This window comes from Drosophila nasuta, chromosome 3 (genome assembly GCF_023558535.2).
Source record: "Drosophila nasuta strain 15112-1781.00 chromosome 3, ASM2355853v1, whole genome shotgun sequence".
Lineage (NCBI taxonomy): Eukaryota > Metazoa > Arthropoda > Insecta > Diptera > Drosophilidae > Drosophila > Drosophila nasuta.
This window is the reverse complement of record NC_083457.1, coordinates 24,317,641-24,342,694: the sequence shown is the minus strand read 5'-3', so window position 1 is coordinate 24,342,694 and position 25,054 is coordinate 24,317,641. Positions and strand designations below refer to the sequence as shown.

Here is a 25,054-nt window from a genome sequence, read left to right as displayed (position 1 = left end):
CCATAACAGCAACAGCAACAACAGCAACAGCAACACGAACAATCTCTGACGGCGGCAACTGTCAATAATAATCAGGCGTGAGCGTGGGTTGAGCGTGTTTCTAGATCACTAAGGGACAAGAGAAGGAGGGAAGGGAGGACGCTGTACTGCTGCAGTATTATTACAGAACTGACTGACAGCCGACGACGGCGCTGTAATAACAATTTGAAATTGAAATTATGAATTTAAGATGACGCGCATGAGTTTTTTATGCCTCTTAACTGCAGCTTAAGAAGTTTACATTTCCAGAGCTAATTAGGCTAGAGCAAATGCCAAAAGGGGGAGTTGGACAAAACGCCAAAGCTGGGAAATGTTGAACTACGTTAGCCATGTTAAATCATGCACAGCACGCAGAAAAAGCCAGACAGAAAATGCTAATTGCGAGCGAGAGCAAAGCAAAGTTCGAGTTGCGTTGAAGGCTTGAACTTGAAAAACTTTCGCAATGGCCGAGGCAAATTAATAGTTCAGCTGACACATATCTATTTTAGCTAAAGACTTTTGTCTAAGAGAATACGAAAGTAATTCAAAGCGGAAATAATTCTGAGTATAACAAATAAGGAAAGTCATATATGTAAGTGAAAAAGAAAAGGTATGGTGAATAGAATTATAGAATAATTTGTATATTTTATTAATTAGAATTATTAGTATATTAACTATTAAATACTTTAATGAAAGAGTTTACATATAATGATAACAGAAGAACTTAAATGTAAAGACTACTTGCCAAGCGATAGAAAACAAAAATATCTAAATAGTGGGAACATTTATTTCTGAGGAAATCGATGATAAAAGAAAAATATCGATAATTAAGCTGTAAAAAAGTAATATCGATAAAATCAGGAGTGCGCAAGAAATTGAAATGAACCGAATTTAAATTGAATTGTCATCGGAATAAGCTATAATAAACTTATAAACTTATTATTTAATTAGAAGTGTATATTAAGTAGTACTTTAATGAAAGAGATAAGATTGTATGATAAGACTTTGAGTAAGAAATGTATTTGATTAATTTTATTATCTGTAACTTAATTAATATTCTAATGTTGTAAGACACAAATCGATTCGCTTTGCTAATTGTCTTGGCCAAAAGTTGCGTAATTACGCAATAAATGCAGGGAGAAACAATTTCTATAGCATACTTTTTGGGGTCATTAGCGCATTGAGCAAAATGCAATTGAATCACGCATCATTATTTGGCTGCCAGCCAAGTTATCGCGTCTTCTCTTTTGCTCTCTCTCTTTCTGTCTCTCTATTTATCGGTCTCTCTCGCTATTTCGATTTGCAGCTTGCGCCTTGCAGTCACTAATTAATCATATAGCAACCGCGACGAACGCACTTCGCTGGGTCCAATTAAGTGCATTTCTTCGTTTCGTGCTCGCAGGACTCTGTCTGCCTCTGTCTCGCTTACACACTGTCTCTCTATATCCTTCGCTCTGTCTGCTCACGTGCCCTTCTGTCCTTTGTCCCCTATATACGTGCTCCAATTAGCATCGCAGCAGAGACTGTGTCCAACTGGATTTTCCATTTGAAGCCACATTTCGGCAACGTGCTCGTATTGCGTGTCAATCAATGGCAACAGCAACATCAACAGCAACAGCAACAGCAACAGCAATGGCATCAGCAGCAGAAACTGTGACATTCTTTTGAAGCTTCAGCTTGCCGCTAATTCTTATTGCATGTCGCACTTGACAGCAGACACACACACACACTCGCAGTTATTTAAGAGTTTTTCGTCAGTTTTCCATTTGCGTATTAAGCTGCTTACAAAGGCAAATGAAACGCAAACGATGTTGCAGACATTTGGTCTTTATAAATGACGGAAACCTGCCTTCCCCCCTCATATATATACATATATATTTATATATACAGCTGTGAACTTTGAAATAGCTGTGCGACAGAATATATATTATATGTATATAAAGCTGCGTATGTTTGTATTTGTGTTTTGCTGCTGTTTGTCGTGCTGCTAATTGAAAGCGTCAAGTGTTGTGGCTGACTGGGAGGTAGCTGAAAGACGTTGCCACACAGTTAGATTGCCTGCCACGTTGCCACATTTTGTTGCCGCATTTTGTGCCAGAGTCAACAGTTTTTAATTTGCCAAACAAACCGTATATAATTAATTAAAACTAAGCACAAGCGAGACGGCAAATCACAAATTAAAAAACGTTGCCTCTCGGTACAGTAGAGCCTCCCACTATTGTACTGCTACACTTTCGCTAAGGTCACGCATTGTTGTTGTCGTTGCTGTTGTTGTTGTTGTTGTTATTGTTGTTGTTGCTGTTTGTCTGCATTCATTTTGTTTTAATATGCAAAGTCAACAGCGTTCTGTGTCAGCCAAAGGGCAAAATCAACAAAACTATATACACAAGAGGCACAGCAAACTATGAGTGGGAGAACAGTGAGAAGAAGGAGGAAAGGGGAGAATAGAAGAGGAGAGGGAGGCGAGTCTCGACTGCTGCCCAGTGGCCGCATTAGCAGTTGCTGTTCTGGCCATGTCAACTGGCCAAGCCAACTGAACTGAATCAGTCTAATAGAGCAGGGTGAGCACACACACACACACACACACACACACACACACACACACATATAGAAACGCAGTCACAGGCTCGAGAAAATTTGCATTGCCCTCAGTTGCTGTTATGCAGTGTCCCCAACTGCAGCTGCATTCCCACTCTTATCTCTCTCGCCCTTGGCCATTACCTAATTTGCCCGTGTGTGTGTGTGTGTGTGTGTCTGTGCAGCTGCAATTGGCATTTAATAGGCGCGTTGCGGGTTGCGTCACAAGAGAGAGAGAGAGAGAGAGAGAGAGACACTTGCACACACTCGCACACTTCCATAACATGTTTGACAGACAGTTGATGACGTGAGCAAACATGTCGAGCATGTGTGTGTGTGTGCAGCTGCAACACGTAACAGGTGCAAAATGCTGCAACATTTCTGGAGACACATTTCGGTGCAATTAGAATGCCGACGTCGATTGCAATTGCAATTGCTGCTGCTGCTGTTGCATTGATGGTATTACACAGCTCGAAAGCTGCATTTGCCACTTCTCTGTCTCGTTTCGCTCTTTGAAATTGTTGCAATTGAACTCAGCACAGAACTATTTAAGCTCGATTAGAGCAGCACAATTTCCATACACTTTCATTTGCAAATATTAACCCAATCCTATACTCAAGCTTAAGCACAAAGTGAGGCACTTGTTAGCTTAGCTTCGACTCACTTCGGAGGAAAATTGCTGGAAAACTTTCTTTTTTTTTTTGGGTAAACACCTTCAAAGCAGAAACTCGGGCATCTTCTCTTTTATTTTCACTTACGCACAGGTTAAAATTGACTGCCTCTCACTTTTGATTTGATTTCTTATCTATAATTATGTTGTATGTGCAGTTTATTGAAGCGTAATTTAATATTGGCACAAAGGCAATTAAAGGAGAACAGTTTTGTGGTCGAATTTGTTTTAGGTGGATTAACTATTCCTATTGTAATTTAATGATGCATAAATTTCATGTGAATTCTTGATATTTGAAGAAGATTTCATTCACCCATTTCAAGTTTAATTTAATTTTCAGACAAAGTTGGCACATGGTCTTGAAATTTGTTTTAAGTTGATTTACGTCTTGCTTATACATAAGTCTAATTTTAATGTTTGCTTAAATATATTACAAAGACTTTTGCTTAAGGAAACACTCATTAATTTTGTCCTCATGGTTGAGATTTGTGGTTTAATTAGGTTTAAGTAAATAGAAATTAATTGCTCGCACAGTAGTCGAATGATACATAAATTATATTTTATTACTTGACTTGGTGTAAAGAAATATTCATTAATTTCATTGATTTACTTTAAGTATAATTTCATTTTGCCACAAGTTTAGCCAATTTAAGAGATAAATTCGGTGAATGAGGTCTAAATTAATCTAAATCAACTACGACATAAATTTCATTTAAATAATTTACAAAATATTATTTGCTTAAAGAAAATACATATATACAAATTTCATTGATGAAGGATGAAGATTTTCGGCTTATTTTTAAAAAATTCACAAAATTCATTAAAGATATTTGATTTTTAGCGCAAAGGTAGAAATTTATGGCCTAATTAATTGTCTGTATTAAATTGAACTAATGAAATTGTAGCCTTATGCTACATAAATTAAATTTGAATAATTGCCCAATAAACTAGAAGCATTTTGACTAAACTAATATTCATATTAATTAAGTTCATCGTTGAACATATATTTTAGAAGCTCCTTGCTTGAAGAAAAATGCATTTCGTTGATTAAGATAAAACATAATTTAATTTTGATACAAAGGGAAAGTTTTGTTGTAGTTTAATGTTTCACAAATTTAATTTCAATACTCAATCAATAATTTGAATGCAAGATATTTTAATTGAACTAAAAGATCTGCATCAACTGAACCACTTATTTCAATATTCTTTTGACGCATTTAATGCAAATTACATTAAAAAAAAAGAACAGAGACGAAAATGTAATTTAACGCAAAATTACTTGTGTGTATTTTGCGTGGATGTTGTGTGTGATTGAGTACACACACATGCGTGTGTGTGTGTGTGTTTGTATAGTGTATGCGAGTGTGTCTGCCATTGACAGATTGCTGTCAATCAAGGGCAGGCGACGCGACGCCGTCGCCACAAAATGTTTGTCAGCGCATTTAAAGGTCTGCGTCAACGCCGCGCACAAACACATTAGCATACATTATAGTATATCTGCATTATATATAGTATATAGAGAGAGAAGTCTGCATAATGTCAGAGTATCATTTAAATTTTCAAATATATTTATGTGGGTGTATTTTTAATGCTAATGATAATATGTAAATATGTTTTTAATTGGTTTGTAATTATTATTGTTGCGGCTAGCATTTGTTTTTTGTTGCCTGCATTCTCTAAACATTTGAGCCAATGCTTTTTGCTGTTTGTTTAATAATTAGTGCATTAAATGCGGCACTCATAATTGAATTGTATTGCAAACAAAATGCAAACCACACACACACAGCCGAAAAACACCTACGCAATCCTAATGATGGATTTGCTGACGGATTTTGTAGGCGGCATATAAAATGTGTGAGTGTGTGTGTGTATGGATCGATTAGCTGATGCATTGGATGTGGATGTGGATGTGGATGCGGTGGCCACTTCAAAGCGAAAAACTGTATTAAATCTTTTATGGCTTCGATGGGATCATAATTAAAAAGCCGCAAAATGGCGAAATAAAAATGAAAATAATGATGGCGGACGAATGAACGTAAACGAAAAAAAAAACGTTGCCTACATTTGCGGGCACTTAACGCGTCACATTTGACATTTTCAATGGCTGTTTGTTGCGGCTATAAGAGTGTGCGTGTGTGAGAGACTGTGCAAGTGTGTGGGTGTGTGTGTGTTAGGTACATAAAATGCAAAAGCAAAAGCAGAAAGCGTAAAGCTGCGTAAAATTGAACTTTGGCATCGGTGTCGGTGTCGGTGTCGCTGTTGGTGTCGATGTCGAAGTCGTTGTCGTTTGTCGCTGTGCTCGAGAGCAATCAAAACACGTGCGCTTAAAAGTTGGTCACGCTTCAGATGCAGATAAGCGTGGATACGAAGAAGGACTCTCCAGGCAGCTGCCTGCCTGCCTGCCAGTCGCTTGGGTCCACTGCAATCACAATAAAAACCGCACGCATACGCACAATTTTCATTATAATAAAACGCCGCATAAATATCTAAATGAGCAATAAAAATGTTTTATGTGCAATGCGACGGAGCGCATAAAAGTGAAACACACACACAAACACACATACACTCTCGCACACACACACTCTCACATGTTTAGATGGCAACTGAGAGATACAGCTGTGATTGGCAGCCAGAAGCAAAACGAAAAACTTGACCTGCCCTCGTCAGAATCACACTACACACGTAGCCTCAGCCTGCTCTTCCTCTCCCTCTACTTCTACCTTCCTCTCTTCCTCTTCCTTACACCTCTCTCCTGTTTGGTTTGCCTGTCAGTTGAAATGCGTTTTGTAATTCATATTTGCATGAGAATGCCAAACGGCAAAGTGTCATAAACTTTTTTAAAAAACCGACAGCAGCAAGGTGGATGAGAGAGGGGAAGGGGATGGGGCATAGCAGCACATACCAAGTCAATTCACATGTCTAAAATTCATATTTAAAAGAGCAGCCGTCGTCTTTTCATTTGTCGGGCAGGAAGGATGACAACACAATAAAAACCGATATAAAAATGCCAGAAAAATATGCTTTTCCAATTGTGAAGAGTAACAAGTAAGAAAGCTACTGAAGAGTGTGCTCGACTATGAAATACCACCTACTTATTTTAATAAAAGCAGTGCGGTATTACTCTTAAAATATACCAAGTAATATACTGCACAAATAAAAATAAAGAAGACAAGACAGTGCGGTATTGTTAATAAAATAGACCATAAAAATACGACAAACTAGTATGGTATTATTCTTAAAATATACCAAATAATACATTGAAAAATACTAAAATATACCAAAGGAATATCGATAAAGTACTATATTCAACATAACCAAATTTTCAGGAAAAAAATACTGTAGTTATTATTGTCTCTACTCAAATTCGAGACTCTAGCTTCAACATTATGCTGGGTCTTCGATTCGAAGGGGAGAAAGAACAGGCGGACATGGTTATATTGTCTCGGATGTTGGTTCTGATCAAGAATATATATAGTTTATAGGGAGATGCCTTTTTCTGCCTGTTACATTCATTTCCTTCACACAGTTATAATACCCTTCTACGCTAAATGCTAAATGAGTAAGAATACAGATGCGATAAGATACATTGAGTTGATGATGTTGAGTTCGAGTTGCAGCTCATCAGCAAAGTGGGAATCAATGACTTGAAATAATTAATATAAAGTTGCTGTGGTTAATAACAGTTTATGCCCGATAAAGCGCATACAAGATGCATATCATTTTGGTAATGCGTTCGATAATGTATTTAATTAATGCATCTTTTTTTTGCACATTAAAATATAATAATATCTCCGGCTGTAAGGCTTCGATGGTGCTTAAAGCAAGCCAAAAATGAACTGCAGTGTATGTCTCGTATGTATGCATAAATAATGAAGTATTTATACCAATAACTTGTATACATATTTATAATGTAAGCACAGTCAGTATATATGTATATATCTGCTGTATATAGAATGTCAATATCATTTGCAATTTTTGCATATTTCTGTTTGCGACGGCGTTTAAATTAAGCTGAGAGAGTAAATTGCCGGACGAGTTGATTAATGCATTTTACAGGTGGCAGCAACAGCTGCACATTCAGCCACAGCGAAGCAGGCAGCAGATTACTTAATGACAGCAGCCGAACGGACGGGGTGGAGGGACACGGGGCGTATGCGTAACGCAATTTTATTCCATGCAAAATGTTAATTTGCGAGCTGTGTTTGTGTGAGTGTGATTGTTTTTGTGTGTGTGTGTAATGCAATAAGAAACTTGTAAGCCCATGGACAACAACATCTGCAAATTGTGACGACAACACGAACAACAACAATCGGCTAGGCAAATGTTTATGTGCAGCCCCAAAGAAAAAGCAACTGTTTACACATGCCCTTTGTGAAGAAAATGTGGGACTGTAACTGCGACTGAGTCGGAGACGGAGACTGCGACTGCGGGTGAAGAGTGGGGCATAGAATGAGAATACGAATGCGAATGCGAATGAGAATGACGACTTTGCAACTGGCGCCTGCCTGCTGTGTGGCGCGCTAAATAAACCCACTGATATCCGTGACAGCTCGCCTATATAGCTGGGCCACCGTCGCCGTCGTCGTCGTCGTCGTCGTCGTCATCGTCATTCTCATCGTCAGCGACATACTGCTTCCTGTCAGCTGCAGCGGCGACCAAGTTGCTGCTGATGCTGCTGCTGTTGCCGTTTTTTGCTACTGCTGCTGCTGTTGCCCGGCGGACATGTAAAAATATAGCACACACTGCGTATACGTCACGCACAACATGCACAAACAAATGAAGGCGCTGCCACGAAATACTACAAGAAGAAACAAATTGTCAACGCGTGTGCACACAACGAACTGTAAATTCTCTATCGAAATGGAGCAAATTATATTTAAAATATTATATATATTTTATATTGTCTTATTTAATAATTTAAAGATCGTTGTAAACTAATAATTATAGTTTATATATTGTTTAAGAAATCATGTAATATTTTACTAATAGGGGATAAAATTCGATATAAATACTTAGTTTCTATTTTATTATTGTATTTATAGCTTAGGTGAAATGCAATAGATCTGTTAAATTCATTTTTAGTTAGTAAAGAGCAGTCGATATTAAGAAAAGCAGTCATAAGAAAAAGTAGACGTCATATTTGATTAGTTCAATATAAATTAAAATTAAAAAAAACGTGAAAATATTATAATATAGTATGAACTACAATTTTATTATGTCGTAGATACAGTGCTTAAAAGTAACTTTTAACTTTTATTCAGTAATATTTGTAATTTTTATTTTATTTTATGCATAGCTTAAAAATATTTCTCATTGTATTTAATTTTATGAATTACAATCAAAAATATTTGTTAATTTATTTGGTGTGAATTAAATTCAATTTTATGAAATACATATAGTCAAATATTTGTATATTCATTTTATTTTCTTCTGAATTTAATTTTATGAATAACTTTTAAATACTAATATTTGTAAGACTTATCACACTTATCACCACAATAAATTACCTGCTTTGACTTCGCTTTGCTTTCACTATGAAAGGGAACTCCATGTGAGACCATTTCGCATGATACTCGATAAAATAATAGACTTAACGCTGCTTACACACACGCCATCGCCATCGCCATCGCTATTGCCATTGCCATTGCCATTGGCGTCAGCATGGTCAAGAGAAGCAAAGTTATTTGCAGCAATACAAAAGGGAATTGTGCCATGCGATGGCAGGTCAAAGAAAATGTTGGGGGGAAGAGTGGAAGGGAATCAACGGTATCGTTAGGCTCATTTATTTATTATTTCTGCTGATTGAAGTGCCATCAATAACTGTGTGCAAACAATGCAAGACTACGCACACAAAAGAAAGAAAGAAACGAGCAATGTGGGGAGCGATAACTTTTTTTTTTTTGGGCCATGGCCATCACTTGCAGCATTTTCTTAAGATATTTGCAGCAGTATTTTTTCGGGGCGCATCAAGCTTATGCTGTCGACAGGCTTTAAGTTAAAGCAGCAGCAGCACCAAAGCAGAAAAGCAGCAGCAGAGTATATGCATAAATCAAAACTATGTGAGCTGTTCCCACGTGTGCCATTCATTTACTCGCTACACTTCAGTTCAGCTCAGTTGAGTTTTCGTTTTCAGTTTCGTTGTCGTTTTTTCTTCTCCTCGTGTTTTTGTTTGTGAACATGATTTAGTGGCGAATGCGGCTGAAACCTTCTACCTTACTACCGAGACTGACTGACCCCTTGCCTAATGATGTCAATCTGTGGGCTACGCTTTAAACTGGGGCCAAAACCTAGAGACCGACGCCCGCATATTTGGCTTCAGTTTATTTGAGCAGCGGCCCGCACACATTCATCATAAAATTTATGCTTGCCACACATGTGGAAGGAGAAGGCGAAGCAGAGGCGGGGTGGATTTTAGGTGGCAACACGGAAAAGCAATCGCATATACAAAATGTGCGCATATTTCATGACCAGTCCCTTGCCCCCTTTACAGAGGCCAAAAGCACACTCGCAAATCCAAAAAGGGTCGTTGCTCTGATATGGAGGCTGCTTGCCAAAAAATTACATGGACCATTGGTCAGCAACAGCAACAACAACAGCAACAACAGCAACAACAGCAATAGCAACATCAAGCTGAAGCTGAAGCGGCATGCGACTCGCATATTCATAAAAAACACCTTTGATGTATGTAATTTTGTTACCATTTTCTCTTCGCTTCGCCCGCTTTCAGCTCTCTCTCTCTCTGTGTGTGTTTTTTTTTGCTGGTGTCCCTGGCGTGTTTTACTCTGTTACCGTGTTTTGTTATGCTTTGTTGTTGCTGTTGGTCATTGCTGTGGCAGTGTTTACGTGTGTGCGTCTGTGTGAGTCTGTTTGTGTTTGCGTATGTGTGACACAGAAAGCAGCTTGTGTGCGAGGTGCGAAAATGTGACGTAAGCAACAGCAGCGACCATTAAATTGGGTTATCACGAAAAAAAGAGTGAGAAATACGACTGCGCTGAGCATGCCAGACCGGCATATACGCTGTAATGCAAGGTTGGATGAAGAAATGTAGTGAGTATACCCTGCAGCATACCCTGTAATTGCAATTTGATGCGCGTGTTAATCACGTTTGGGGAATTCATTGCGATCCCATAAAAGTGCATTTATTTTATGACATCGTTTGGCGCCACACTTGCTCAACTTTATGTTACCCTTTATGCGGCGCATTTTGTCTTTTATGACTACAGGGTATAAAATAAAACCCAAAAATATGCTATATACATATATGATGAAGGTTTATTTTTCGTTTGCTTCATTCTTTTTTTTTTTTTTTTTTTTTTTGGCTGCATGCTGTTGCCACAAGGGAAATGAGATTTGCGCCTCTGAGTATGCGTCGTGTCAGTTTCAAAATAAGTACGTGGGAATTTGGACATCCAGCAGCAGTTTGAGGGCAGCTTTGTGGTCGCAAAGGGACAACACACAGACACACACACACAGCTAAAGAAAACAAGAGAGCGAGAGCGGGAGAGAGAGTTGTGAAAGAGAGAGAGAAAACCACAAACAAACAAACAAATTGCCCCTTCAATGGAATTTTAAGCTGGCAGAAATGGGAAATGGGCCATCGACATGTTCTATTAACTTCTGACCAGCCTAGTCCATCAATGTGGGCGTATTCAGTGGCTATAATTTGCTTAATTGATAACTAGTTAAGCACTTTGCTAACATCTTTAATAACACTCATTTGCGCTAAAGCCCCCAGAAAAAACTTTCACTAATTATTATTCCCGACTCGCCAAAAGTCCCTTTCATAGCAGCAGTAACTTGGTGCTGGGTCAAAGAAATATTATAATGCCTATATCGTATTTCAGGGCAAGCTTTTTGACACTTTTTCGTTTATTTATTAACCCATATTTAATTGGATTTAGGCCTTTTAAAAATATATTTCGTTTGAAATTAACTCTATTTGATTCCAGCAAATTTTTCTAAATTAACCGAGCTTATTTTAATATGAAATTTATGTAGGCTTTTCATACATCATCTCGCATATAGCTCAAAATTTGAATCTAACTTTATTTTATTTCTTTATTATTTCGATTCTTTAACTATTTATAAAAAGTCGGACCAATCATCATCATTATCGCATTTAAGCCTGCTCATTATATTTTTTGAATTTAACATAATTTGATTTTGTCAAATATCCATTGACAAATCACATTTCGATTAGAAATTTAAGCTCACTTTTTATCTTTGTTTTTAAGCACAAAGTTTCACATAAAGCTTCTTCTTTGACGTAATTTCTTAAGCAGTTTTAATAAGACGCAGCCATCATCATCATCAAGGCATAAAGATGATCTATCTATGGTCTTGCTCAAAATGCTATGAGCCTAATACGTAATTGCTCAATTCATAATTTCAACTTCACAATAACGATGGAAGAAAGTGTCTTCAAAATGTTTTAAGCATTTGTTTTTGCTCAAGAACTGTGAACTTAATTACTGTAAACTAAACTCGAGTGTAATTCACATCTCTCTTCAGTTCTCTCTTTCTCTCTCTCTATTCTGTGCTTAGAGTGGTGCTTGGGGAGGGAGATAGAGGGCGGGGTCAGCCCACTTGAAGAGGCTTTTTATACTCAGGACGCGGCACGGATAAAGCTGAAGCTGCGTGTCCATTTGGGCTATGAGTTTTGGCAATTGCCGTTAGCTGACAAAGTCATCAAAATTTCACAGCCACTTGGGAAAGCAGAATAGCGCAAAATTTTTATTGTGTTTTCATTAGGCGTCGAGTCGAGGCTCACGGCTCTCGGATCTCTCTCCCGCTCTTCTCTCTGGTCAATGCTGAACTTGGACAGCGTTGAACAGCCGTGGCAATTGGCGCCTGGGACACACGCAACGAGTCAGCTTAGTGTCGATGGGGAGGATGTGGGAGTGGGGTGGGAATGTTTTGGCCTTTTGGGACTCTTTGGCATTGAGACAACAGGATAGCAAATGTTACGTTTCATCATCAAGTGCTCGACCTAGAGATGTGCTCGAAACGTAGCAAAAAGATAAATCAAAAGATGCGCTGCAAAGCCCCAAAAGTTGTTCATTTTTAATGAATTCAACATAAAAAAGAAAGTTAATTACCGACAACAATTTTCTGATTGCCTATCGCCGCTGAACTGCGACCTTCTGGCATACCCTTTAGCATTGGCGTTGCCAGGGTATTCTAGGACGAACACGCGAAAAACTTAATGAACTACATGAAAAGCGGACGCGTTTGATTGTTGCTATGTATAAGTGTGTTTGCATTTGTGCGTGTATTTATATTTGTGTATGTGTGTGTATGTTAACTAAGCACTGGGACGTTGCTGTTGCTGTTGCTCTTGGCTGGCAGCTCTCAAGTATGCTTAGAAAATCTCCAGAGCACGTTTCCGGAAATAAATAAATAAAATCCTAAAGGAGCCAAGGAGCGAGCCAAAAATTGTTGCCTACTTTTTCGGGCAGCGGGTGCGGGCAGCTGGTCAAAAGAGATGAACAAATAAAAAAAGATCGAAAGCAGCAAAAAAAAAAAGAAGCGGAAGGCAAAATGAAAGGAAACAAACGAGCTTTGCATAGAAATTTACGTGTCCAAAAAAAAGGAAAGCAACAACAAGGATAACACAGCCAGAAACAGCAGCAGCAACATAAATTCCCGTAAAATTTTAATGATACAAATTATTTGGCAACAGCAAAAACAACTCCAAATGGCGCTCCCGCAAATGTTTTATTATTTTCTTTCACATAAATTTATTTTAGGTTAGCTGTATCTCAATCTAGAGTGGGTATCTCTTTGCGTGTGTTTATGTGTGTATCTTAAAGTGCGCTTTCTATTGCTTTCAGCTGCATGCACTTGATTTGTAATTTAATATTAATTAAAACGTATAACAAGCCAGGCAGCATGCTCAACCTGGCCAATTTGCCAAAGCATCTGAATAGTTTGTAAAACCCCGCCCTCGTTCTCTATAAAACAGTAGCAGCTGGTAGCACGAAAGAGAGAGAGAGAGACAGAGAGAGAGAGGGAGTTGTTTAGCTGAGCTTGGGCCAAGTCAACGAACCGAGTTGAGTCAATAATTTTATTGCAAAGACATTAAAATTTTAAATGCTGCCCGCATTGTCTCTCTCACTCCCTCCCCCACTCTCTCTGTGTGTGCAGTGAAGGATTCACTACATCCTTCATTCTAGTCAAAAGTGTCTGTCTGACGCACCTCTTCGCTTACGGCAACTTCTGCGCCTTTAGATTTTACGTCGTCAACAACCAGGCGAACTCCTTGGTCCTCTTCCTCCTCCTCTGCCTACTCTTTCCATGTTGTTGTTGACTGCGCCAAAAACTTTGCCACTGGGACTTCTGCAGGGCGTCTCGACGTTTGTTCGGCTTTTACGATGGAAAATACGTCGATGTTGCTCCTCATTCCCCATCTCCTCCTCCTTCTCCATCTCCATCTCCATCTCCAGTTCCTGGTTTGCTCCCTTTGTGTTATCGCCGCACGCAAAAATGTTCCCAAGTGTATATATGTCTCTTTCCGACTGTGCTTGTATGCGTCTGCGTGCGTGCGCCTCTCTCTCTATCTGTGTATATGTGTGTGTGTATGTCTGCATTAACAAAACTCAATTTCAACTTTTCACTCTGTTCATGTGGAAAAGTTGCCAGTTGCCTGGAGTCTGGGCAAGAACCTAGAGAGACCAACTTTATACCCACTATGAACTGTATGCAAATCGGGTAGCTTAACCATGTGTTCAACACGAACATTCACTGAAGAATGCATGTTACAATTTTATTTTATTTACTTATTTTATTTAAAGTCTATATTGTTGAAAAAGTGATAGTAATAAATTGGGATATAAAGTATAAGAGCCTTTGGATAAACACAAAACTGTGCGATATATTTCTTAAAAAATACCAAATTAATATGACTTAAAATACTTAAAAAATACCAAATGCTATATTTGGTATATTGATATAGAACTACATTAAAAATATACCTTAGAGTATTAAACATGCTAGACCTATCGGTGCTGGCATAAAAATATATTTAAAAATAGGAATTTATTTTACTATATTTTAAAAAAGTTTTCTGATAGCGACATGACATCTTATTATAGATATATTGTTGAGCAATATTATATAATAAACTTGGTGTGAAACATACCAATTAATATAAAGATTAACTATAGATAGATATAAGCATAAAATATGGTAGAAATATAAAGCTTTGCATTACATTGAATAAACATAGTTATAATATAAAATTTGGAAATATTAATGAGTTGAATAGCATTCAATTATTGTTAATATGAAAGAATTCTTTTACTACCGCTGTAATGTAAGATATTATTCATGTAGTGGAAGAATTACATAAGTTAATAAAACAAATGAAAAAGGTCCACTTATAAATACTCTTAAGTCTAATTTTCCAAGAAGAATTTCTTCAAAGTGTAGTAAATTGCTTCAACTCGCACACAACACTAGAAATACAATCAAGATAATGCCAGGTATTAGCTTAGTCTGTCAAGCCTTAAGTATACGCTTTTGGCCAGCGACGAATGTTGTTCGTTGCGTTTCGCTGCTGAAGATGTAGCTGTAGCTGAATTGAAATACTTATTTGATGTACGCATTGTTGGCATTACACAACGTGGAATGTGCATAATATAAGAACTAGAAACTTATAAAAAAAAATGAAAGCAAAAAACTGAAATGAATAATCTAGAATGCATAAGTCATTGCAGTGCTTTGTAATATTATCACATTGTGCAATTAGATATGCAGACTTGGGGAGTAAAGTTCGTGCACAACTTGGTCAGGAAAATGCAATTTATGTGGCCAGCAAGCGATGCCAAAAAACATGGTTGAAAGATGCCGACAACGTTGCCGTCGACGTCGACGTCGACGCTAACTTGATGGCAGTTTGTCTCAGGAAACCGGAAGCAGGAAGACGCCATAAAGGCAACATTTTTCATGGCTGGCTGCTGCTTTGCTGCTTGCTGTTGAAAATGCAAACGTGTGCAGAGACTAGACTGCACTTGGGTGTGGCCACTAAAATGCCTCTAATTAGATTGAAGGCAAACTTTTCTTTCCATTTCCTCGCCTCAGCCTTCGTTTCTCATTCTCTTTTCGCTCTTTTCATTTTGGCAACTCATCGATAAATCAATGCGTTAAGTTTGATTCGAAGTTTCTTCTTTATTTCATTCTGGTTGTGTGCTTGTGTGTATATGTGTGTCTGTGTGTGGGAGGATGACTGTGAGAGAAATCGCAGAGCATCGTCAGCTGCCGACAGCTGATTGATGATCCACGAAATTACAAATTACACAAATGTTATGCGAATTGTCAGATGAAAAACCCACTCGCCGAATCACTTAAGCGAAACACCTCATTTGCTTTTGGATAAATAAATTTAACGAAGGCGCAATTTTTTGATTGATTGTGGCCATTAGCAATGAAAGAAATCGAATGATCGTTAATGCAATTAGTAAATTGCTTGCATATTTTATTTGTATATTTATGTTATATTATGTTGTGCTTAAGCAAATTTATGAGTAGACGAAATAATGTGGATCAACTTCGTAGCGCTTCAAGCGCTCAGCGTACTGACCAAAGAAATGTGCTTCTAATTGATAGAGCTTGAAAATGCGATACAGATTCTCGTGTTGATATCGTACGTTTACCATCCAAATACATTGATTGGGAAACGTCTCGATATATCGCAGGATGTGAGGTGAATCGATATCACACGGCATATGCGCTGTGTGAAAATCGTATGGAATCGTGGCTTCATATTCACGCCTACGCCTAATATGCTGCACATGCTTAGACTTTGAGGTGGAAAGTATTATCGTAGCCTCCACACTTTGCTTAATTTCTGTGCTAGTTGTATTCACTGTGGTCGCATTTTGTGGCTGCACAGTTGAGTTGCTTCGCATGGCTTCAGTTGCATCTAGCACTGCGACGTTGTCTGCCAGGGTTTTGCCATTGCCATATGGCAAATGTGACTGGAATGAAATCAGAATTGCAATGAAGAATACTTACGCAGTTATGTACTTACCAATGCAATGAATTGAATCAGAAGTAGCCCATAAACTGCATTTTCAAGCAGCATAATTAAATAAAAACTTGTGTCTGTCTGTAATGTATTTCGTGTCAATAAATTCGAGTTTGAAATAATGTGAGAGCTGAAAAGTCAATGTTATCTGAGTAAAGTTTCTAATGAGCGCAGAACGCAAATAATTCTATATGTACTACCGCACATTTATACATAAAATTTAGTTAATTACCTAACGGGATTAACTTTTGAAATTATCTGCCAGCTCTTGGATGTGCCCCAAAACTTCTGTGAGAAACTTTTTGTCATTCTGTAAACGCTGCTGCTGGTTGTGGGCGGTTTCTATTGTTAGATAGCTTTCCATATATGTATGTATGTAGGCTGTGTGTGTGTGTGTATATTTATATGCTGGCCATGTTTGGTTTATATGCTAGTAAAGTTAAACGAAGTTTTAGCCGATCCAAACGATGTGCACTTGCAAATTATGGCCAACATGTTTACCAGGCGAAAATTGATAACAAACAACACACCCGCACACACACTCAACCCACACACACGCAGACCCGCACAGCTCGATGCGGCATCAATTACCCACGCCATGTGGCGAGACAACAAGAAAGAAGTGAACTGAAAGAAGCACAGTAAAAGCAAAAGCAAAAAAGCGAAAAAAAAAATGGAATAGCGAAAGCAATTGATGGGCGGACAGCGGGATGGTGCATGGTGAGAGTGCAATGACAAGGCGACAGGGCGACAGTCAAGAGACGAACGACGACAGGCGACAAGCGACAAGGATACTAGGATATTAGAAAAGCCACACGGCCGATGAGGAGCATGTAAAGTGACAGCCAAGTGGCACATAATGGCTAGCATTGATAATGACCAGCTTGCAGATCGATATATATATCCTCTGTACACGGGATATGGCAGCACATTTCAAGTGTGAAAATAATATGACAGCAGTAATCAAGGCGTCAGGTTCGCTAACAGCAGACAGCAGACAGCACAGCACAGCACAGCACAGCACTCATAACCATTGCCTCCCCTGGGCTATTGATATTGATTTCAGATGCGATAAAACGCGGCGTATACGCAACATGCCGAAAAGAGCGCCTGCAAGCGAGGAGACGGCGACGAGCGCCTGAAAAGGCTGCTGGAAATGGGCAAAATATCTGTACGGAAATGTTAAACGCATTGCAATGAGTCCTCGTTCTCGTTCCCGTCCTCCTGCTCATTCCTTGTACTCCCCTGGTTACTGCCCGCTGGCTGCTGCCTGTTAACACATGTCACTGGGCCATAATTGCAAAGGCATACCATGCATTGGAGATGGGAGTCGTGGCTCGAACTGGAGTTGGAGTTGGAGCGAACTACAGACAAGCTGGGAATGAATGACAATTGTTTTGACACGCCTGATGGCTGGTGAAAGCTGAACGAGGGGCGGAAGGGGAGGAAGGCAGCTGTCAGAAGCAGCCTGAACGGGCACAGTAACCACACACACACACACATAGCCACAGACCAGGCCTGCTGATAAAATCCAAACACGCACCCACACATACACACACAGAGGCAGCAAATTGAATTTTTCATTTTGTGTCGTCTAAAATTTATGGGAAAATTATTTTGTTGTACGTTGCGTTGAAATGCAACTTCATTAAGCGAATGCAGTAAACTTTAAGTAAATTTCAATTAAACGGCAATACAATGCACACCACTATGTGTGTGTGTGTTCTGTTTGGGCTGTTTGTGGTCACAGTGTTGGCATCTAAAGCACGTTGCACGTCCAGCGTGGTAAGGAAGTAACAGACAGCAGCAGCAGCAGGCGGCGGTAAATGGCTTAATAGTTAATTTTGCATTCAATTAAGTTGAAGGCGGTCAAAGGCAGGCCGTTTGCTGTTGTCCGCTTGCCACTTCAATTTTACAACATGTGTGGCAACCAAACAAATCTCCTTAGTTGACTGCACTCTACATTCTTGTATGTAGTGCTCTCGTTTCTCGTTGCCAATCTTTCTTGCTCGCTGGCTGGCCATTGATTAATAATCTCGGCAAAGCTCCAGTTTAGTTGTTTTTATTTGCCTCTTGCAGTTGCAGTTGTTGGCTTGCCTGCTTGCTTGCCACAACAAGCCGGTTGCAAATGCCTAAATCTGCCAGGATAGCATATATTTTCGCCTGCGTCAGCAACATTTGCTGCCAGCTAAAGATGCTGCACTCCAAGTGCTCAGGCGCTAGGCAGCTCACACTTGCCTTTCTTTTGTACACCCTGGATATGTGCTGGTCGTGGGGAGAGTGGTTTCGACTAGGCGTAGAAAGTAAAGTACTATTGATATTCGATTGATCAACGATTGATAGTTATTGGTAAAAAAGACTATTTTATGAGTTGGTAAACATAAAATACGAAAGCATAACATAGAACTTCAATTGTACATTAAATTAATGATATTTAAAAAAGTTGTATACAAAATTTGTATTTAGAATAAGAATATTTGCTCAATCTCTTTATTAACAAAATGACGCAATAAATTCACGGATTCTTTCTAGAGGTAAAGTGCTATCGATAGAAATATCGATTACTATTGATGACTACTTGACAACGCCTAAGCTAACCACAGTACTATATTACAGATAGAATTATTGTACCGATAATACTATCGCTAGTAGCCATAATACTATTGTACCTATAGAACAATTGAGAGTTCCCAAACAGTGTTATTCTTTACCTTTGAAGAAAGCCTGAGTATTGCAGGGTATTTGGCAGTCGGGCATGCTCTTTGCGTGCATTTAAATTCGCCATTCTTTTTTTGTAGCTGTATTTCATTTTGTTTTGCTTTTTGCACGAGGCAAACCTTTTGTTTATTTGCGCTCCGTCGGATCACAAAAACTATAATAGCAGCAGCAGTCCGGGCAGGACATGGAACATGGAATGTGTGTGAGCACGGATGCGGGCACAGTGCATCCCAAACGTGGATGTTGGATGTTGGTGGAGAATGGGAACGCGGATGCTGGCGCCTCGACACAAAGGCGAAGCAGCGTTGAACTAAAGCGCAGCTAACAAAAATGTTTATGTGCTGCCGGCTATTGTATGCAAGTGTGTATGTGTGTGATGAGTAAGTGTATGTGTGTGTGTGTGTGCGAGAGTGTGAGTGTGTGAGGATATGCACGTCTGTGCAGTTATAAATTGCAACTCGTGCACAACGTTTGCCAGTTCAGAGCTGAGCGAATCGGCATTCAAGATTGAGAGCAAAAGGACGACACAGAACCCAAGAGAGAAAGCGAGAGAGACAGAGAGAGAGAGCGAAAATAAGGGAATAAAGTTTAGCCAGATATAGTTTGGGTTTCGGGTGGCTGGATAGTTGGTTAGTTGGGTTAGTTGTTGCGTGTCAAAGCCACCAGCAACGGGGTCGACGAGCAGGTGATGCATCTGTGGCAACTGTGTCTGATAGTGTGTGTGTGTGTGTGTGTGTGGTCTGGCGAGTAAAGGGGTGGAAAATAGTTACTGTAATAGAATTAACAAAACACCAAAGCAGGGCACAATTAAATATTTGTGCGGCCAGCCAGTTGCAACAATATGTGTGGCACGTCAGTTAGTTTGCTCTGCCTCTGCTTCTGCTTCTGCTGTTTGCCCCATTGAAATCATCTAAATTGTGTGCGGCAAAAATAGCAAACTATATTGTAGTGAAATCATATTGGTAACCATTTCATACGCTTGCATAAACATGCAATATTTTGCGCTGCATAGTAAACTTGCAACACTGAAATTACGCTGCAATTTAACAATTTCTTTTTTAATGTTTCGCCGTTAAAATGTAACGACTGTAACGCAATTGCAACTGCGGTTCCCATTCCATTTATGTACATATATACACAACACATAGATACATATATTGTGTGCTTGTATTTGCATTTACTATTACAATACAGGTGCGTGGCTGTTGCCCCAATGCACGCGGCGTTGCATGCCACGTGCCTTAAAAAGAATCGCTTCAATAAATTACACTCTATGCTGAACGAAACTGAAACTCAACTATAAAGTATTTCAATTGCATTAAATCGTGATTTTATTATAGAGCAATAAAAGAATAGCAAAAACTTTATGCTAAAGACTTTAAATATTTATAATCCCAACTAAAATCAAAAGTTATAAACTGAGTTCAGTGCTTGTAAAATCCAAAGTACATTTAAAGAAAAAAATCGCTCTCAATCGCAGGTCGATAATTTATTTCAGGCCTCGGGGCACAAATTCAAATTAAATAGATATTTATTAATCTGCTAGCTGCGTTTTTTCTCCTTGTGTTAAATCGAATATAATAAATTGATGTGACAGCTTTCGAGTACACATTTATCATGACGTTTGAGCAGGCAGTAATAAATCATGCACTAAACAATGAAAAAGCGTGAAATATGCGTCTACTTTGGCAAATTTCAAAGCTCAATTCACAACGGAAGCCGATGGAAATTTTAAATGAATTCGATACACAATGATAAGCAACAAATTTGCATTATGCTCGAAAATTAAATGCACACAAAGGATGAAATCAAATTGGTTATTTAATTGAAAGAGATTTGAGCTTAAAAATCTAACGGGTTGTCAACATTTCGACAAATTCTTCGTAGTTCAGCATTCCATCGCCATCGCTATCATAGGTTCGTATCATTTCATCAATCTCGTCGTCTGCTATCGGCTGATCCAAATCGAAGAATACGGTCTTCACCTGGTCGGCGGTAATGAAACCGGTATTATCTTTGTCATACACCCGAAATGTATCGCGTATTTCGTCATCATCTAGATTTCCACTCAGTTTTCGCGACAAGGCGGTGACGAACTCTTTGAAATCGATAAATCCATTACCATCCTCGTCCACCTCGTTGATCATGGCGTTCATCTGACTTTCGCTTGCCGTCTTCCCCAAAGCGTGCAAAAACCCAACGAGTTCCTTTTGGGTAATGAAGCCAGATTTATCGTCGGTTAGTAAGGAGAATGCCCATTCAAAGGACTCGCGTTCGTGATCATTTAATTCCATTTCTAATACTTCAAATTTAGTTTATTTATGTAAAATTTTATATGAAACAGTCAAAATTAAAAAAAATTATCGTAATAGTATGAAATGTGTTTGTATTTTGGGAAAAACTGCCATTTTTCAGGCTGTGTATCAGAAAGTCTCTATTACCCGCCTGCTGGGTTATTTGATATCGCTAAATCTTGTGAACTTTTGATAAAAGTATGAAAGCTCTATTTAAATAAGGCTGCTATCAATGGAGTAAAAACATTAAAATATTATTGTGAGACTGTAATGGCTTAGGATTGATTATACGGTATATTTCCTATTCTATGGTATATTGTTGTTAGTATATCGATATACGAAATATTTCTTTTAGTTCATTCCATTTTTTCGTATATTAATTTGGTATATTTCTCCGATAATACCGCACTGTTTAGCTTTTACTGGTATATTTTGTACTCTATGGTATATTTAGGTACTATATCGATATACGAAATATTGATTTAGATATATTTTACCATAATACCGCGATCTTGCATATATATATTCTGCCATAAATTAGGAAATTCCTGTTCCAAATTGACGTATCATTTTCCCCTCATTTAGTTGTGTTGTAATAATACACATTCTTGCCTTAACAATATTACATTTATTATTTAAGATAGATTGAGCAGAATCTGCTCAGCAAATAAATAAATTTTGTTCAATTCGCCATGCGATGAGAGACCATTTTACCATTTACCAATTGAACTGTAGTCCCAGGTGTGCGGATCCACCTCGAATCGACGCAAGCGCTCATAATATTGGCCAAAGAAGAAGGCCTCTAACTGATAGGTCTTAAAGACGCGATAGTAACCTTCGTGCACGAATCGATTGTTCCAAACCCAAATGCAATGATTCGGAAATGCGGCAATAATATTGATTAGGCCACCCTGATCCATATCGCATCCCAAGTGCATGGTATCGTAATCGAAGGGCATTACGGGTTCGGTCTCACGTTTCTTGCGCAAAATGTGAGTTAATGCAGTGTTCGACACTGGGCTCGATGTCTTCGGTGACTTTGATTGGATTAATGCGGTATTATTTTGTTTATCCGAACTTTCAGCAACAACGGTGGCATTTTGTTGATTTGTTGAATTCGCTTTAATGTTGTCTGCCACCTCGGCAATATTACCCAGATTTCTTGCATTACAGCATTGCAAATTTAACTATAAAAAAAATCAATATATACCAGAAGATTTTGTCGGGCTTCGTCACTCACCAGCGTAAAAAGGACGATCATTAGGATCGGGTATACGAAATTCACGTGCAATTTCATAGTTGAACCAAAAGAATCTTTTTCAAATACTTATCGTAATTATTAACATAAAGTGTTTACTGAAATTTACAAGTGATAATAAAATCTTATGGTTGTTTTAAGGCTATGCTAGCTAGATACAGATTTTTATTCTCAAACGTCAGAATTCATTTTTCTATACAATTTTGTAAACACAACTGCTTTGATTATTATGCCATGAAATTATTGTAATATTGATCGATGATAATTGATCGACTTAAGCATTTTGTTTATTGATATATGTATAAGCGAAAAATATGGATATAAAGAGCTTGATGCTTGGATTGAGCGGTCAAATTATCACGTATTAAAAATAAACGATTGAAATTAGAAGAGTCTGCACATTTTAATAATTATTATTATAGATTTCATATTTTAATGCTTAATACTTTTAATTTTTTTATTTTCTCCTCATTACGCGTACTTTGAGATATTCTGGATCTGAATTTTGCTATTTATCTGATACTCTTTCACCTAGTGTACATCATTTTGGAGAAATCTTCCAAGCTGACCACTCCATCATCATCCTTGTCTGCTTCACGTAAGATTTCATCAATCTCTTCGTCGTTCAGATTCGTATTTAGCTCTAGGAATACACCACGAATTTGACCTGCTGTAATAAAGCCATTGTTATCTTTGTCAAAGATGCGAAAGGTCTCGCGAAGCTCATCGTCATTGGGCATTTGACACATTTTGATTGACATTGCGAGAAGGAACTCGGAAAACTCAACCGTACCATTGCCATCCAAATCAATTTCATTGATCATCGACTGTAAATCGCCCTCAATTGGTTTCATGCCCAGATTACGCATAAAAATACCCAAATCTTTACTCGTAAAGGAACCGACTCGATCTTGGTCTATCATATGGAATGCGCGCTCAAACTCCTGTAGTTCCTCTGATGAAGGATCCATAATAATTACACTTACAAAATTTTGCAGCAAGCTAAAACCCAAACTTATTACAATACTATATCTGAAAGGAACTACATCACTATTTTTTAAACATTTATTATTTCACAATTCTACGCAGAAATATCACAGCCTGCTAAGCAATTAATTTAAATATATATACATCTATATGTAAGCTTCCGAGTAGTCCCAAGAATGCGGATTAACCTCGAAGCGTTTAATGCGCTCATAATACTGGCCAAAGAAGAACGCCTCCAGCTGAAAGGTTTTGTAGAGGCGATAATATCCCTCGCTCTCGTATCGCTTGTTATAGATTTCAATGCAATGGTTCATTAACATATCGATGATGACAGACACTCGATTTTGATCCAGATCGCAGTGTTGATGCATCGTATTGAAGTCAACAGCCAAATTTACTTCAGCCTCTCGCGTCTTCCGCACAATGTGAGTTAATGCATTGCTCGATATCGGTTTGAATATCGCCAGGGATTTAGTTTGATTGTTCTTGTTTTGCTGTTCAGTAGTATTCATTCTGATGGCATTATTTTGGTTTGTTAAATTGACTTTAGTGGCCAGACTTCTGGCATTAATGTACTGTAGTTGTGACTGTGAAAGAAAACCACAAACCATATTGTAAAGGTGAATACTGGCTTAATTCAGCACTTACCAGTGTAATTAATAAGCTCAAACCGATCAGGAATACTAAATTTATGCTCATATTGCTAGAATAAAACACAAATTATATTTTTTTTGTTTTCTTTTGTTAGTGTTTAAGTGTTTACTAAAACGTTAAGTTTTTAAAACACGATTTCTAACTTAGAAGTCAATGCTTTCCCAGCAATAAAAGTTTGAGGAGAATTATTTAAATTGAAAGGAATTAAATTATATATAATAAATTAAAATATTTTTTTAGAAATGAAATATTTATTTGCTTAAACAAATAAATTTTGTAGCGCAATTATAAATAAAAGTAAAATGCAATTAAGATGCGAGTAAAATAGCGCTCCATTAGCTTGGGAAATTGTCAGTGCTTTAGATGTGGTTACAGTCCACTAAAAAATGTGCACTTGGCATAATCTGATACGTGGTTTACTACTCTTTAAAAAAAAAGTATCCCAACCTGATAAGATAGAAAAATTTGCCAAGTTTGTATTAAGTATAAAAAAGGGTATTTAGTCAGCGGCATTTGTCAAGTTTCCTTTTCGCATTTTTTGTGTGTTGGCTTAGAATATCAGAAGCTTAATCTGCGAAAACCGAAACCCTTCCAGCTGAGCCACTGTCATCAGCTCAGTAATTAGTTGCCTTTTTCTCTCTATGCTCGAACATCGCTGTCGCCTTCCTCTTGTCTCTTCTTCTGCTGCTGCTGCTGCTGATGTCAGCCGCGAGATTGATGGCGCTTCATTTTTTAGTCGCCGCTGTCACAAGAGATGGACAAATGCTGACCATCATTTTGATGCTCGACACTCGCAATTGGAGTCACATTCCTCCCCTCCCCTTCCCATCATCTATAAAAGATATGCTTTA

At 38.2% G+C, this 25,054-nt stretch overlaps 6 protein-coding genes across 11 annotated transcripts in view; 1 reads left to right on the top strand and 5 right to left on the bottom strand.

Moving 5' to 3' along the window:
* The window catches only part of LOC132789468 (cyclic nucleotide-gated cation channel beta-3), an 86,445-nt gene that overhangs the window by 9,991 nt on the left and 51,400 nt on the right, over positions 1-25,054 (top strand). The gene's annotated exons all lie outside the window — the stretch shown is intronic.
* LOC132791013 (uncharacterized) lies at positions 15,705-16,442 on the bottom strand. The gene is made up of 2 exons (XM_060799787.1): positions 16,296-16,442; positions 15,705-16,242 (listed from the first exon to the last, which is right to left on the bottom strand). Exons 1-2 carry the CDS (start codon positions 16,347-16,349, stop codon positions 15,784-15,786), a joined length of 513 nt encoding a protein of 170 aa, XP_060655770.1. The 5' UTR covers positions 16,350-16,442; the 3' UTR covers positions 15,705-15,783.
* LOC132788110 (calmodulin-like) lies at positions 20,861-21,304 on the bottom strand. Its single transcript, XM_060795429.1, has one exon. It carries the CDS (start codon positions 21,302-21,304, stop codon positions 20,861-20,863), a length of 444 nt encoding a protein of 147 aa, XP_060651412.1.
* Positions 21,910-22,708, bottom strand: LOC132792352 (uncharacterized). The gene is made up of 2 exons (XM_060801682.1): positions 22,545-22,708; positions 21,910-22,491 (listed from the first exon to the last, which is right to left on the bottom strand). The coding sequence occupies exons 1-2, from the start codon at positions 22,599-22,601 to the stop codon at positions 22,015-22,017; spliced, it is 534 nt and encodes a 177-aa protein (XP_060657665.1). The 5' UTR covers positions 22,602-22,708; the 3' UTR covers positions 21,910-22,014.
* LOC132792354 (uncharacterized) lies at positions 22,941-23,619 on the bottom strand. Its single transcript, XM_060801684.1, has 2 exons — positions 23,356-23,619; positions 22,941-23,232 (listed from the first exon to the last, which is right to left on the bottom strand). The coding sequence occupies exons 1-2, from the start codon at positions 23,531-23,533 to the stop codon at positions 23,090-23,092; spliced, it is 321 nt and encodes a 106-aa protein (XP_060657667.1). The 5' UTR covers positions 23,534-23,619; the 3' UTR covers positions 22,941-23,089.
* LOC132792353 (uncharacterized) lies at positions 23,614-24,352 on the bottom strand. Its single transcript, XM_060801683.1, has 2 exons — positions 24,198-24,352; positions 23,614-24,136 (listed from the first exon to the last, which is right to left on the bottom strand). Exons 1-2 carry the CDS (start codon positions 24,246-24,248, stop codon positions 23,696-23,698), a joined length of 492 nt encoding a protein of 163 aa, XP_060657666.1. The 5' UTR covers positions 24,249-24,352; the 3' UTR covers positions 23,614-23,695.

Coding starts and splice junctions, on each gene's coding strand:
- LOC132792353 (XM_060801683.1), bottom strand. CDS start 24,248: ATGAGCATAAATTTAGTATTCCTGATCGGTTTGAGCTTATTAATTACA. Junction 24,137..24,197: donor TGAGCTTATTAATTACACTG/GTAAGTGCTGAA, acceptor TTTCTTTCACAG/TCACAACTACAGTACATTAA.
- LOC132791013 (XM_060799787.1), bottom strand. CDS start 16,349: ATGCTGCTTGAAAATGCAGTTTATGGGCTACTTCTGATTCAATTCATT. Junction 16,243..16,295: donor TGATTCAATTCATTGCATTG/GTAAGTACATAA, acceptor ATTTCATTCCAG/TCACATTTGCCATATGGCAA.
- LOC132792354 (XM_060801684.1), bottom strand. CDS start 23,533: ATGGATCCTTCATCAGAGGAACTACAGGAGTTTGAGCGCGCATTCCAT. Junction 23,233..23,355: donor AATTGATTTGGATGGCAATG/GTACGGTTGAGT, acceptor GCTTTATTACAG/CAGGTCAAATTCGTGGTGTA.
- LOC132788110 (XM_060795429.1), bottom strand. CDS start 21,304: ATGGAATTAAATGATCACGAACGCGAGTCCTTTGAATGGGCATTCTCC.
- LOC132792352 (XM_060801682.1), bottom strand. CDS start 22,601: ATGAAATTGCACGTGAATTTCGTATACCCGATCCTAATGATCGTCCTT. Junction 22,492..22,544: donor TGATCGTCCTTTTTACGCTG/GTGAGTGACGAA, acceptor TTTTTTTTATAG/TTAAATTTGCAATGCTGTAA.